This window comes from Pteropus vampyrus, unplaced genomic scaffold (assembly GCF_000151845.1).
Source record: "Pteropus vampyrus isolate Shadow unplaced genomic scaffold, Pvam_2.0 Scaffold77, whole genome shotgun sequence".
Lineage (NCBI taxonomy): Eukaryota > Metazoa > Chordata > Mammalia > Chiroptera > Pteropodidae > Pteropus > Pteropus vampyrus.
The window spans coordinates 4,740,668-4,756,334 of NW_011888858.1; the positions used below are offsets into that span (position 1 = coordinate 4,740,668).

At 32.3% G+C, this 15,667-nt stretch overlaps 1 protein-coding gene across 15 annotated transcripts in view; it reads right to left on the reverse strand.

The window, feature by feature from the left end:
• Positions 1 to 15,667, reverse strand: part of FIP1L1 (factor interacting with PAPOLA and CPSF1) — a 71,999-nt gene that overhangs the window by 11,599 nt on the left and 44,733 nt on the right. For 10 of the 15 annotated variants that reach the window (XM_023532107.1, XM_023532109.1, XM_023532104.1 and 7 more), the window contains 4 exons: positions 13,761 to 13,787; positions 11,693 to 11,747; positions 10,247 to 10,302; positions 3,091 to 3,304 (listed from right to left, as the gene is read on the reverse strand). In XM_023532107.1, coding sequence (XP_023387875.1) covers positions 3,091 to 3,304; positions 10,247 to 10,302; positions 11,693 to 11,747; positions 13,761 to 13,787 — 352 coding nt within the window. The remainder of the gene's footprint in view (positions 1 to 3,090; positions 3,305 to 10,246; positions 10,303 to 11,692; positions 11,748 to 13,760; positions 13,788 to 15,667) is intronic. The other 5 variants (XM_011362647.2, XM_023532110.1, XM_023532105.1 and 2 more) reach the window with 1 other exon arrangement.

Sequence of the window (15,667 nt, forward strand, 5' to 3'; positions counted from 1 at the left end):
AATGGTACCTAGCTTGATATGTTAATAAGAAAGATGCCCAAATTAATGCACTGGCTGTGATAAAGGTTAGTTTTTGTTCATTTCAAAATTTTTTTAGCGAAGTTTCACCAAGTTTCCAAAACTGTTCTTCCTCCCCTGTATTCACCTTCCTCTCTTTTAATGTGTAATGTGTAAGTCATTTTATTCACTGACACATTATGTGTCAGACACTACAAGTGCTAAGGATACAGAAATGAAAAATGGTGGCCGATGCCCTTAAAGAGGCTCACTGAGACAAGACATGCTTTAAAGAAAATATATAAAATGCATGGGAAGCATGTGAAGGAAATTAATTCAGGTTCAGAGGAGCTCACAGAAGACATGTTAGCTGGACTTTAAAGAATAAATAAAACTTTGTAAGTCAGACAGGTAAGGAACAACGTGAACAAAGGAAGTATAAAACTATGAGAGATTTCCAGAACAGCCACCAGTTCAGCATAGCTAGAACAAGTGGTACATGAGCTTGAGAGAGAACTGGGGTCAAAATGTAGAAAGGTGTGCTGACTTGTGAATCATAAGAAATATGAATTTATTCTTTAGACCAGCAGTACATGCTAATCCCAAAGCAGTGCATGAATTCTTTCCAATGGCACAGAACGTTTTAAGGAATCAATTTCCAGATCCCCAACTTCCACATTTATTCTTTCCTAAATCTGAACTGTACATAGAACATCATGTACGCAACTTCTTCAGCTAACCTTTTCTCTCACAATCACCCTTATGGCCCTTTACAAAATAAAGGCATTCTTTTCATTAACTTTACTACAGTACATTGGCTCAGGGTATAAAAACTATCATGGCATCAAAAAGATCTAATTTATATTAGTGCTAGTGAGACCTATATTATTCAAAGAACCATCAAGGGTCTATAAGGCTTTAGGTCTTCTTGTCTTATATGCTGTTCCTTTAAGAACAAAGTGTGGAATAAAAAATGGGAAGTTCTAACTTCAGATATATTGTATAGTAGTGTGGTGGGAGTCATAACAATTTTCCCTGAACTAGTGAAAAACAAAAACAAAAACTCCTTTTGAAGGAAAGCAAAGTATTAAAAGGTAGCATCTTACTTTGAGCTCTGTCACTAATTTGTTCATTTTAGACTTACAGATAGGAAATATAGATGAACTCATTTAGCTGAAAAGAAAAATGAAGCCAGACTTTTTTCCAAAAGAAATTTAATGTGATTTGCTTGTCTAGCTTGACAATGAGAACTATCTTTTATCAATTAAATTATACGGTAGCTGTTTTCCATAAATAGAATGAAGGAAATTTGTAGCTCCAAGGCTTACATAAAAATAAATGTTTAACAAATAAATATTTTAACAAATAAAGATATTTAATTTTTTAAAAAATGTTTTGGCAATGATGTCTTAAAATTAACAGCATTTTGATTTCCCCAAACCTTTCTGAGCATCTTAAGCTAAACAAGATGTCTCTAAAAGAAAGTAACAAATATAACTGGTAGTCTTTTGATAAGTCTTGGTAAAATCCTTTTGGTGTTCTTCCAAGAAACTGAGAAAACTATAAAGACTTTAATTACCAACTGTATTGGATTGACCTGTGTCCCCCAAAAAGATATGTTCAAGTCCTAACTCCCATACCTGTGAATGTAATCTTATTTGGAAACAGTCTTTGCAGATGTAATTAAATCAAGATGAGATCTTACTGGATTTGGTTGTGCCCAAATTCAATGACCGATTTAAGAGGGAAATTCGGGACACAAGAGAGGAAAATGCCATATGAAGACAGAAGCATAGACTGGAGTGATGCATCTATAAACCAAGGCACACCAAGAATTGCTAACAACCACCTAAAAGAGAGGCATGGAATGGATTCTCCCTCAGTCTACAAAAAGGAACTGACCTTGCTGACACCTTGATATCAGACTTTCAACCTCTAGAACTGTGAGAGAATACATTTCTATTGGTCTAAGCTACTAGTTTGTGGTAGTTTCTTATGGCAGCCGTAGGAAACAATTACACTGAGTAACAAATACTTTTACAAATCAGGTGGCTTCCAATTCTCTGCTTGCATGAGAACTAAATCATGAGCTGACAGATCCTAAGAATAACTTTTGATGATAGGTTAACTATGTATTTTTGGCATATCACTAAATCCATCAATTTAAGCCACAACAAAATTCCATCAATTCTCATTTACAAATTTTATGTGAACAAAGTTTCCCAACACACACACACACACACACACGTAAAAATTATAATATATATATTTTTAAAAATACAATTAATAGCAGAGCCTGTTTTTTTCCTAATAGTATATTCATTCATGGATACATATATTAATTGAGGATGGGCAGAAGCTTCTTCATCACATTAAGAGATGTAGTTCTACTAAATTATTTTTAGAATTTACATTATATTTATACATTAAAATAATAGCTAAAATCAGGGAAAAATTTAAACACTTAAAATTCTTATGGTCATAAATTTTTTTATAGATTTTAACTCACATACATTAAGTATGTTGCAGGAAAAACTGATATGATGGTCAATTAAAAGAACTTTAAGAATAAAAATATTATATAGCAGAATAAAATTCTTTGGGGGAAGTGGCTTAAAAGTACGAATTCAATCACAAAAATGTATAATTTCCAACTGTTATAGAAAGTCTGTTTATACATTTTTAAAAAATGGATGATGAATCCATTTCACTAGGGTTCAAATCACTACAGGGTTTTAAACCCACTGGATATATTTAAAAGCATGATAATTTTATTTTAAAATTGAAATGTTTATAACACACTGGTAACTGTACTGTTAACTATTTAGACTTAAGATAGAAAGTTTTAGATGGCAAGATATGTGAGAGAGTACAAAGTTTTCAAAATTCTTTTAAGGGAGAAGTGAACAAACAAACTTGAAGACCGTTGCTTCAGATAATGGAAACTCTCTATGAATTAAAAAGCCTTGGTGCTTTTAAAATGGCTATCCTAAGCATTCTTCAAGCAATATTTTCCCAAATGAACTGGATTTTCCATCCAATTACCAAATATAAATTCTAAAGTGCACATTAAATACATCTGCACAAACAAACCTGTTGAAAACACTTGGTGTAGGACTATGATCACGCTCCCTCTCTCTCTCTCTGGTGCGTTCTCTTTCTCTGTCCCGATCACGATCTCGCTCTCGGTCTCTGTCTCTATCTCTGTCTCGGTCTTTCTCTCTTCTTGCATAATAGTCCCATTGCTTGCTGGTGTCCACAAGACTAGGCCATGAAGGAGCCGAACCAGGAAGGTGGGGAAAGGCAACTAAAGGAAAAAAAACCCCAAAAAACATAACAGTTAAAAAACAGAAGTTATAGTACTTAAACAAGAGAAAACAACAAAAAAGTACTGAAAAATAAGACAAAACTCCCACCAAAAGTGCTTCATTAGATTACAATAAAAACTTATTTAATTACTAGAGAAGAGACACGACATATGGTGAATACCTACAGTTTGGGGAACTATTCAGAAACAAACCTTGAAGACCTAACATATAAAGACTCTTCATTTTTCAAGGTAAGTAGGAACCAGAATTAGATATATCACTAACTTCCCAATATCAAAAATATAAAACAGAATATATTAGGACACCTTCAAAGTGTTGAGAGAAAATAATTGTCAACTTAGAAATACATACTAAATTATATTTCAAGAAAAAACAAAGGCATTCATAAACAAAAAGAACAAATGTTATAACCAAAAGACTTCGCCAAAAGAAATTCCATAAGATATATGCATAATGCATTTTAATAGTAACTACTTAAAAAAAAAAGAATGCATAGTTTCAAAACAACGTAGGGGGAAAAATGTTTTAAAAAAATTACCTGAAAAACTTAGTCAATTCAAAAAAGATTTGGAAGAGATGGGGGTAGGGTAAACAAGCTTATTAGCTCAATAATCAGAATAATACAAAAGATACTGAATTTCTCAGTTATATTACTGAAAATTTTTTATTTGTATTTTGAAAAATTCTGACTCTGAATATAGGAGACATAAAAACACATAAAATGGTTGAAAGAAAAAGGATGGGGGAAAAAAAGAAAATACTGATACCATTCCCCACACCCAAATCTCCATGAATAGCTAGCTATATTAATGTCAAAGCAGACTCATACCAAAAAGATTACCTGGGAAAGAAAGGATAATTACATGAAGATGAAAGAGGGAAACTCACCAAGAAGGAAGAACAAATTAAACTTTGAGGTATCTAACAACATAGCCTTAAGTTTTAGAAAGGAAGAATAGGAATACAAGTAAAAATAGAAAAATCCACCATGATCGTGGGAGATTAACATATTTCTCTCCATTACTGATACTTTAAACAGAAAAATAAACCATTATAGATATAGAAGATTTGAGCAAAATATTTAACAAGGTGAATTTAATAAACATAACACAGAATATTGGCCAGAACAGTTAAAGAACACTCATTCCTCTCAGGCACATATGAAATATTCATTAAAATATACTATGTACTCTCAGAGGATAAATATAATAAACATTGTTTTCTGACCACTATGCAATTTAAATCAGAAGTAAAAATGTAAAGTTATAGGACAATAATCTCCATATAATTCAAATTAAAAACACATTTCGGATAACTCATGGGTCAAAAAATTTTTTTAATCCTTCGAGAATTAAACATAAACCAAAGTATGATGTATCAGAAGTCTAGGGATGCAAACTGTTCTGGATGGAAATTTAATTTAAAAAAACACTACATTAGAGAAAATGAAAAGTTAATGATCTAAGCTTCCAATTTACGAATTTAGAAAAGCGCAGAATAATCTAACAAAAGGATAATAATAAAAAGTAGAAATCAAACAGAAACCTATTATATAATTAGAAAAGTAGAAAGCTGGTTTTTGAAGACTAGACAAAAAATGACAATCTCTGACAAGATTACAAAAGAGACCACATAAACAATACGAGAACCAAAAAGGGACAACTTCAGGTGTTGCAGAGATTAAACAATGCAAAGAATATTACGTACTTTATACTAACACATTTAAAAACTTAGCTGAAATAGACTAATTATAGAATAAATAAGTGCATGAATGAATAAATAACAAACAGAAGTCACTCGAATAAAAAATCTTAAATAGTCCCATAACTATTAAAGACATTAAAAAAGTAATTAAAAACCTTCCACAAGACCAGATGGCTTTTACAGGCAAGTTTTACTAACTTATAAGGCACAGACTATTCTAATATTATACAAACTTCCAGAGAATAGGAAAAGATAGATCATCCCCTAACTTACTCCCTGTGGGCTGTATAACATTAATACGGAAACCAGTTAAGGATAGTACAAAATATAGGAAGATCATAGGCCAATCTTACATAGTAACTCAGCTGACAAAATCCTAGATAAATCAGTATTTAAAAAAAAAATAAGTGACTGATCATGACCTGAAGAGACTTAACAAATTATAGTGAAAGTTAACAGGTAATTGGTTACACGATCTCTCTCTCTCTCTCCCTCCCCTTTCCTCCCCTCCCTGTCTCTCTTTCTATACGTATAGATATAAATACATATCAATACATGTATCTGTATTTATTTCTAAATACAAGAAATACAAATAGAACACAGAGTTCAAACGAACTACCATTTACAACAAAAACATTAGGTACCTCTGACTAAATCTAACCAAAGATGTGCAAGAAGTGTATGTAGATGATTTTAATACTTAATTGAAACACACTGAAAAACTACTCCCTAAATGAAGAGAAAGTCTTGTTCATAGATGAATTTATGTTGTAAGGTATGAATTTCACACAAACTGATCTAAAGCATCAATTGAATTTCAATACTGCCATGTAAGAGCAAGGACTCTGGAGCCAGGCTGCATGGTTTCAAATACTGACTCTGCCACTTAGTGTGTACTGGGGAAAATTACTTAATCTAGCTGTTCTTTGATTTTCTCATCCATAAAATGGGGATAACAACAGTATGCCTACTTTATAAGGCTGGCAGGATTCCATGAGTTAATAATGTCATACAGTAAACATAATAGAAAATTTAGTTATTAATCAGAATCTCAACAGTTTTTCTTGGAACTTACAAAGTTGATTCTAAAATAGATATGTAAGTGCAATGGCCCAAGAATACTTCTGAAGCAGAATAAGGTAGATTTTGCTGAACCAGATATCAGATTTACTATAAAACTCATATTTAAGATAGTACGGCATTATTAACATAAGGACAGTTAAATTAACTGAATGAATAACCTAGAAAGCAGAAGAATGGATGCATGCTTAGATGGAAACTTGATACATGAATGGAGGTGATACCGTAGATCCCTAAGGAAGGATAGACTATTCAACAAATGACACTGGGACAATTATACCTTTACTTTAAAACAGTCAAAAAACAATTTTCCAGATGGCTTAAGACTATACACATGAAAAAATGTGAAAACATTTTGGGAAAAATATGCATTGGAGAATATTTTTTATATACTCAAGGTTGAGAAAGTCATGGTCCAACTATGAACCCAATTAAAATGTGGTATGACTTTATACAGTTGACGTGTACAATGGCAATTTTAATATATTTGCCATAGAAACTCTCTCCTTTGAGTGGTCTGAGTATTTTAATTATCTCTATAATACACAATATTTACATAGTCATAACAATGTTAATACAGTTTACTGTTTAGCTTTCAGAATAAAAAACTTGTCAGGGCACAGATAATTTTGGTTACAGGACAGAATATAAATGTTATTAGTAGGAGTGTAGCTGAGCAAAGTTGGGAGGCAGAAAGGGAGAAGAGGTGAAAGCTTAGAAAGTGCACATTAGTAGTGACTGATGGTTCATGAAAAAGAGGGCAGGTATATAAAAAGGAAAAAAAATGATATAATTTCATTGGTGGGGGAAAAGAGAGGGGCAGAGATAATAATGAGCAAATACACAGCTATCATTACCGAAAGTTATATAAATCAAAAAACAGGGTGATGAGCCTATGTAGAAAGGCCATGTAGACCATCAGAACTAAAAATGTTTACAGTTCTTCCATATTCCTGTAAAAGATTACTTTTTAACTAGGTCTTATTTTACAAGCACAATCTTATTATTAATATGCACATCAAGAAAAATTAATAGTTCCATGTATAATATTTGAGGTTAATTTACAAAATTCTAAAATAAATTTTAAAACAAAAGTAAAACAGAATTACCAGAAAAGTTTATTATTATTATTATTATTATTATTATTATTTATACCTACAGCACCTGGTCTTGCTAGGTGGTCTCCCATCCAAGTACTAACCAGGCCCGACCCTGCTTAGCTTCCGAGATCAGACATTGGGCTTGTTCAGGGTGGCAGGGCCACAGTCCATGGACTATGGCTCCACTGGGGCACGAACCCAGGACCTTTTGCATGTAAAGCAGACGTGCTAACTGCTACACTATGGAACCACATCCAAAGAAGCTTTATTTACCATTTTCATTCCAAGGCTTTGTTTGACTACAATGAGAAAACTCCTAAATTTCTTCGATTTAATTCTTGCAATATGCTTTATAATTGTTATTATTTTAAGAGTCCTTCATTTAAAAAGATGTTTCAGAGAGGAGCTAGGGGTGGTAAACAAGGAGTAGAAAACTCTTGCTTTTGGCATTAAAATTTTGCATATATTACTCTGAGAAAAAGTTAAATGTTTAATAAGCATTTAAAAAATAAAATCTTTCACAAGAAAACTATGTAATCTCAAAAATGAAGACTATTCTTTCTGATGTGGGCTAGTCCTCATATTCATCTGTATCAAACAAATACATAAGGAATTTATTCACAAAGGAGAAAGTGACAAGTGCAATAAAAGAGATAAAAATAAAATTTTAATTAATTTGACAAGCAATACCTATCAAGTATTTACATATTAGAGGCACTGTCCCAAGCACTTTATATTCAAACTTTATTTTACAGATGAGGAAAATGACTTAGGTTACTTAACTTATCCAAAGTTACTAAGATAAGAGGGACCCAGGACCCAAACTCAGGCTAACTGCAGAGCCTATGCTTTAACAATTATTCTATTCTGCCTCACAGTGTAAAAAAGGGAGGTAACTTAGAGCTTGTTGGAGATAGTGGGGATGGTCATAAAAATAAGAGCTAATATTTGAGTATTTATTAAATGGCAGGACTAATGTACTTCAATGTATTCTCATTGAAAGTCACATTATGAGAAAGAATTATGCTCTCCATTTAATAATTGAAGATCTACAGAAGTCACACAAATAATGAGAGGGCAAAGCAGGGATTCAAACCAAGGGGTATAACTTTCTTGGAGCCCAGCATAAAAAAATAAAAAGGTGGTATAAATCAACGAAACAAGTCAGTCAACAGAAAGACTACCTTTTGATGTGAATGAACAGTATATATGGCTTTGAATACGAAGGTCTGAAGGATAGTAAAACTCTGATATAGATACTCAGAAGGTTAAGTGGAGGTATATGATTGACACTTACAGCTGATTTATCACCAAGACTTATAAATTCTACCGCATAAGCCTTTGGAACCATTCAATTTTCTCTATCCTCAATGGTACTACCTGAATATAGGACACCATAAGTACAGGATACATTCTGAGAAATGCATAATTAGGCAATTTCCTCACTGTGCAAATGTCAGAGTACACTTATACAAACACAGATGGTACAGCCTACTACACACCTAGGCCACTGGGTATAGCCTATTGTTCCTAGGCTACAGGTCTGTACAGCATGTTACTGTATAAAACAACATGAGACTAATCTAGCATAAGTGAAAACGATGCAATCAAGAGATGAAGTAAGCATGATATATGAGGCTGCTGCTGACGTAAGATAGCATACTATTTAGACAGCAAACTTTTTTTTTCATAAAGAGTACATCCTAAAATAATGATTAAAAAGCATAGTAAATACATAAACCAGTAACATAGTCCTTATTATCAAGTATCATGTACTGTACATAATTGTATGTGATATACTTTTATATGACTGACAGTGCAGTAGGTGTGTTTACAACACTATAACCACAAACATGTAATGTATTGCAATGACTATAACGTGACGAGGTAATAGAAATTTTTCAGCTCTCTTATAATTGTATGGGACCATAGTCACATATGCAGTCATTATGCAGCTTCTCATTCTTCCAGCTGGGCATCTCTGCCATTCCCACCTTTCTACCCACTCTACAAATCCACAATTTCCTCACGGTAGGTAGCCAGAATGAACCTTTTTCCAATGTAAATCTAGCAAATTTCACAACTCAGCATAAAAGTAGACTGTTCCTCACAGTCCTCTGAATAAGGAAGAAATTCTATATAGCATGGCCATAAGGCTCTGCATGATCTTATCTCATTCCTAGAAACTCATCATGCATTCTATATACTCCAGCCACACCACACTTCTTTCAGTTCATAAAGGCTACCATGTTCTCACCCATCCCCACATCTCTGAACATGATGTGAACTCCCAAGTCACATCATCTATGGCTCCACCTCTCTGGAGTGGGAAACTCCTGCACTATGCTCCCATGACACCCTCTCTTCTGTAACCTGGCTGTTTCCTCACTAGCCTATAGATTTGATAAGGGCAAATGTATGTCTATGTCCAGTTTACTGTACCCCTAAAACCTAGTACAATGCACAGCACTTTTAAGATAGATAGATAGATAGATAGATAGATGATTGATTGATTGATAGATAGATAGATGATTGATAGATAGATAGATAGATAGATAGATAGATAGATGATCAAGAAATCTAAGCAAAAAGTGGTATCAGAAACCCTTAGAATGGATGACACTGTCAAGAGTGAAAAGATGACCTTGCCAAAAGATTTAGAAGAAAAGATAAACCAGTAAGGGAGAAAGATGAAACAAGTCTAGTTGGAAGCTATGAGTCAAGAAACAGAAAGATTATGGTCAATAAAGACTGAGACAACTTGGTGACAAATCCTAAACCCTTTCAGGAAAAGACATGGTATAAAAATTCATGTTGTATCACCATTTATTAACTTTTAAAACTAAAGCTGATAAGGAAATAAAAATTGTTCTGTTAAGTAACCTGGAATATATGTAAGACCTAGTTACTCCTTTAGTTAATATTTTTTCATTGTTCTGTAAGATAGTATTTCAAACCATGAAATATGTTTTTATTGCTATAAAAATATTTAAGTACTGGTTCAAATTGAATCTGGTAACTAAAAATAATACTTACCATTGCCATATGGAAAAGCACGTGCAGAACGACTATCATAACCAGAGGAATGCCCACTGTTGAAGAAAAATGTATTTTTATGTGTTGCAAATTAAGTTCTGAATTTTGATAGTTTGGTGCAAAAGCAAAACATAAAGGCAGAATTATGACTTTTAATTAACCACAATATAATAATGTTTTAATTCTGTAATTTTACTTTCTAGTACTAAAAACATGGGCTTTTTAACCTTCCAAAATATTAAACCTAACACCCACTTGTAAATAAAAATATAGCCTGTTAATACTATATTATGCATATCACTATTTAACATGAATAATCCAAGGAATTCAGTTTAACTCATAAGATAACAGAGAAACTGAAACTAACAGAATATTTGAGACTTGGTTAAAATTCAATTTAAAAAACTGGTTTTAATGGTTATAAATCAGAAATTCAGCCCCATTGAAAGGATCAAAAAATACTTTTTAACATTTGATCGAGAAAACAAACATGTTTAACAAGGACTTAATAAATAAAATCCTCATGTTCTCACAATTCATACTTTGCTGAGTTTTACCATTTTCTTTGAAAATCATATGTATGGTTTGATGCTACAGATGTAAGGTTCTCACAATTTGTCTTTATAAAACTTGAAACACTTTTTCAGAAATGTACGACTTTTACAGAGTTCACCACTTGAGAGGAAATAATAATAGCCACCATTTATCAGTGATTTCCATCTGCCAAGAATTGTGCAGATGATTTATACTCACTTATTTTAATCTTTCCAATTATATCAATCTCATTTGGTAAAGAAGAAACTGAGTCTGAAACTGAGTTATGAACCATGCCTAGCAGCACAAAGCTGGAAAATCTGAACCAGTCCTGTACAATTCTGAAGATGTGTGTTGTTAAACACCATATTGCCATCCATGAAGTAAATATTCTTTGGTACAGCATTCTGACTAACATAAACCATAAATGCAGGATATAAAAATAAGGTTACTGCCATGCAGTAACCAATCCACCTTTGTGGAAGCTGAGTTGCCGCAGGGTAGCAAAGAATAAGGTAGCTTTTCTTTACTTTGGTCCCTGATAATAGCTATCCTTACCTAATCCTAAAACAGACATGCATTATTCATGATGACCAGATATCTGTTTGTATTTCCCACAAAACTGACTACAGCAAAGTTTTTACCAATTTTGGAGTTTCTTTAATCAGCATGTCATAAGTCAAAGGAAGATATTTCAAAATACTATCATTTCGTTTTCCTTCTCCTGTTTTGTTATCAGACTGTATGTCCAACATCTTATATAAAAGTAACACAGATCTAGGTTTATGCATTAAAAGACAAGTACTACTGTTTATAAAATTAAATATCTGAAAATATTACCAATATATGTATACGATTCTTCTGTCAAAGCCTATCAATGATAAAAAATTTATAGTATCCACACTGATTTACCTTTCTATTGTTGGTATAAGAGATGGAGGTGGAGCGCCTGGTGGAGGAGGAAAACCTGAAACATTCAATCATAAGACAAAAAAAGTTAAGAAAATGTACATTTTATGTCAAGAGTGAAACAAAGTTGCTGCATATCACTAAATTTCTCAGAAGATATAACATGCTTCTCTATGTTATAATGGACAGAAAAAAATGAAGCTTAATCTTATAAACAGATTTTAGAGTAATAAAACTTTAAATGAACAGTCTGGTCTAATACACAGAGCACAAACTGGGAGTCAGGACACCCGGTCTTATTTTCAGCACCACACACAGCCCATTTTGTGAGTATGAGAAAGTTAATCTCAATGCCTTACCTTTTCCATACATAAAACAGTGGTAGTGTTGTCACCATATATGTTATACTTGAAATATTTTAGAAGAAAAGCAAGTAAAATAACATTTACCTCTTTCAAAAAATATTTTGAGTTTTAGATGTATAGAAATTTCCTTAAAATGTATAATTCATAAATAAAATCTTACCAGTAGGTATAATAAATGCTTAAGGCTGAGAACATCCATTATAAAATGTTTTAAATAGCACAACCCTAAAAATGTGTTTTACAAAGAAAGGCACATATGTATAGTTTTGCATTAGTTTGGAAAGAAAATAATTTGCACCTTTGTATCATGAATCTGCATTCTCAATAATTTGCAATACCTAAATGAAATACCACAGAATATGGCTAAGAGACCATAACAATCTACTCTACACTTTCAAATTGATAGGCAATAAAGCATCCCAACAAAAGACTAAGATTCCACAACTTACGATACTAATTCCTTATACCAATCCCTTCCAAATTTTAACAACTCTCACTATTAGGAAATGTATTAAATTATATAATTTAAATCTCTCTCACTACAATTCATATGTCGTCCTGAATGAGGACAAGAAGCAATTCATTGTCATATTCTCTGACACTTTCTACACATTTGAAAGCACTTCCACTAGGCCTCCTTTTTAATATTCTATATAAAAATAAATCCCAGTTCTCTTAACCCTTCTCAAAAGTCCATTTAAATCAATTTTTGGCCCTACTTCTAGTTGTTTTAAATTCACCATGCTCATCTTCACTGTATCCAGTTTTAGGAGTTACAAGTTCTCCATTAAACATCTTAGAAGTGTACAGTTTAGCAATTACCACATTAGTCCTAGAGTCCACAATCCTATTTTATACAGTCTTACAATCACATTTCTTTTTAAACTAAAAAGACACACCAATGACTCCTTTATGACTTTTCCTAGTAAAGCTTCTTCAGTCACATTCATACGCAATCAGTGACTATCCCATATCTATACATATATACTTGTCTATGCTATCTAAACTTCACTATTTGTTTATTGAGGTCATTTTGAATTTAGACCCACCCTTCCAAGCACTGTCATTTCTTATTCTCTTTATACTCCTTGGCTTTTAATAGTGAACTCAGTAAACATACTTACTATCATATTTGTATCACACTACCAAAAAAAAAAACAAAAAACTGAAAAAATGTAAAAAACAACACTAGACCGCATATAAAAACTATTGATCATACCATTACAACAATGAACAAATTAATTACCACCCTAAGAACAACCATCTGACCAGTTGTCAATCTACCTAATTGAGCAGTTCAGAACATTATGCCAGCAGAGTATAAAAATAAGAAACCATGATAAAGTCAAAATAAATGCTCTTTCTCTTCTCTTGCAGTCACTTTATCATATAAAAAAATTCCTTGTCTGAAAAAACATTTTTAATAAAAATTTTATTTTACATCCTATACTGTTTTTCTTCAACAAATTGATATGGTAAGAATTTTCTCAGAACCTCTTTTTCTACAGAAATGGGTAAGACAGGTATAAGAAAACTGAATATCTTAATCAAAACTGGAATGAAGCAAAGGCAGAGCTGAAAATAGGACCTTGAAATCCCAATAACCTATTCCATATTCTAACCATATCAACACTGTCCCTCCTGTAACTAGGCTTGAAATTTCATGTTTATTAACAATGATGGAGAAAACATGGAAAAAGTTTTACCTGGAGGTGGTACAGTTATTGGAATACCTAAAAAACAAGTGATGAAATTTAATATAGTAATTGGATTTTATAACCTGTTATGTATTTATGCCATCACCAAAGAAAACCCTTTGAAATAAAACCCCTTGCCTCATTTTCCTGGCTTATTAACTCAAGAGAAGCATCCTGTTTTCTTGCAGAGGACCAACAATTCGAGTATAACGTCTGACTTCCTGATGAAAACCCAGTCTAACAACTTGATAACAGGTTTCCCCAAGTTGTAATCACAAACAAAGTAAGACATCAATTAAAAAAGCACACTTGTGCATACAAAATATCAAACTCCATGAAATTAACACTAAGTTTGATAATCTGACTTTATTATTTTAACATTTTAATAGGTAAATTGATCAATGGGCTCTTTAATACTATAAGTGGTACAAGGTAACTCTGAAGATAATGGATATTCACTTTGTAAAGTTTTGTGGGACATTCAAGTGTTGATTTGGATTGTTTGTTGTCAACAGGAGTGGAGAAAGGTTATTATTTCCCTTGTTTTGTGGGAGTAGAGAAAGGGGGCACAGCCAATGCATACATATATGCCCCTGGGGTACGTTAAGATAAACATGGAAGATTTATTTCTGTAAGCGTCAGAAAACACTTGAGTGACTCTCACTCATTTGCACACATTATAAACTTTAATAAATTATGTACAAACATTTGCAATTTACATCGGTCAAATGTGCCCTTAAATCCTAATGTAAAACTTATGTGGCATGCAAATAGTAACTACTTTTTGTTTGAAGAAAAATGACATTACTAAATAGAAAAATAGAAAAAAATTTAAAACTTTTTCATGATATTTTTATACCATAAATAACTTCAACACAGCTGAAATGATTTACTAAATCCTTTCATAAAAACTGAGTCAATACTAGTCCAAAAGAGGAAAAATAATCTAATTCATTAACTAAATGTATGTGAAAAAATAATGGAAACAGAATCGCTTTAAAATGTTTTCTTGTGAATGGAAACATCTGCTTATAATTTATTTAAAAATTTTCTCTGCACATAATAGGTTAATATAAAAAGATATTTAGGCAACAAGTGGCCTTAAAATGGAGAATGAAGCACCTGATTGAACCATTCATGCAATAAAAGGATATGCTAAACTTATAAAACCAACAAGGATGAAAAAGATACGTAAAGTAGCCATCATGTTTCAAAAATCATTAAGCCTCCATAAGTCTACTAAACTGATCTACACTTAATGGCAATTCTCATCCATCCTCAGGTTATCTCGCTACTTCCTAAATTACTAGGCTAAATGAATCCAACGAACAATACAATTCAGCAAAATCCAAGACACCAAACTAAATGGGAAAAATAAGAAAGGCAGAGATATTAAGTGTTTTTAATATTTACTATTACCTGATTTTCTTTAGAATATTATAGGTTTTTTTTAGAACACTACTGAACTTCACTATGTGACTACATTTAAACACTAGTTTTCACATTTAAATACATGGTTGTTTAAGTGTGTAACATAAAGAACTATACCAAATTTGGCAACCCATTCCGTAATCCTAATAACTTCACCTAAATGAATACAAGAGCAGCATGAACCATTTCAGTTAATGCTCACTACAGCCTGCTAAAAATGTGAATTTGTGCAAAATAACTAAGAAATTACTAGTAATCCCTCTCAAAATTTAGTCCTCAAGAACTTTCACAAAGCATAATGAAAAGACATTAACCAAATTATTAACTATGCTATAAAGGTGGTTAAAATTAGTCTGCTTTTAATTTGAATCTTACTACAATATCGCACAGAATATTTTTTAAAAATCAACTGGAAAGAATTAAGAACACAAAGAAAAATCACGAGATGCCTTTCAAATCAATATCTGCACATCAGAGAGTTATCA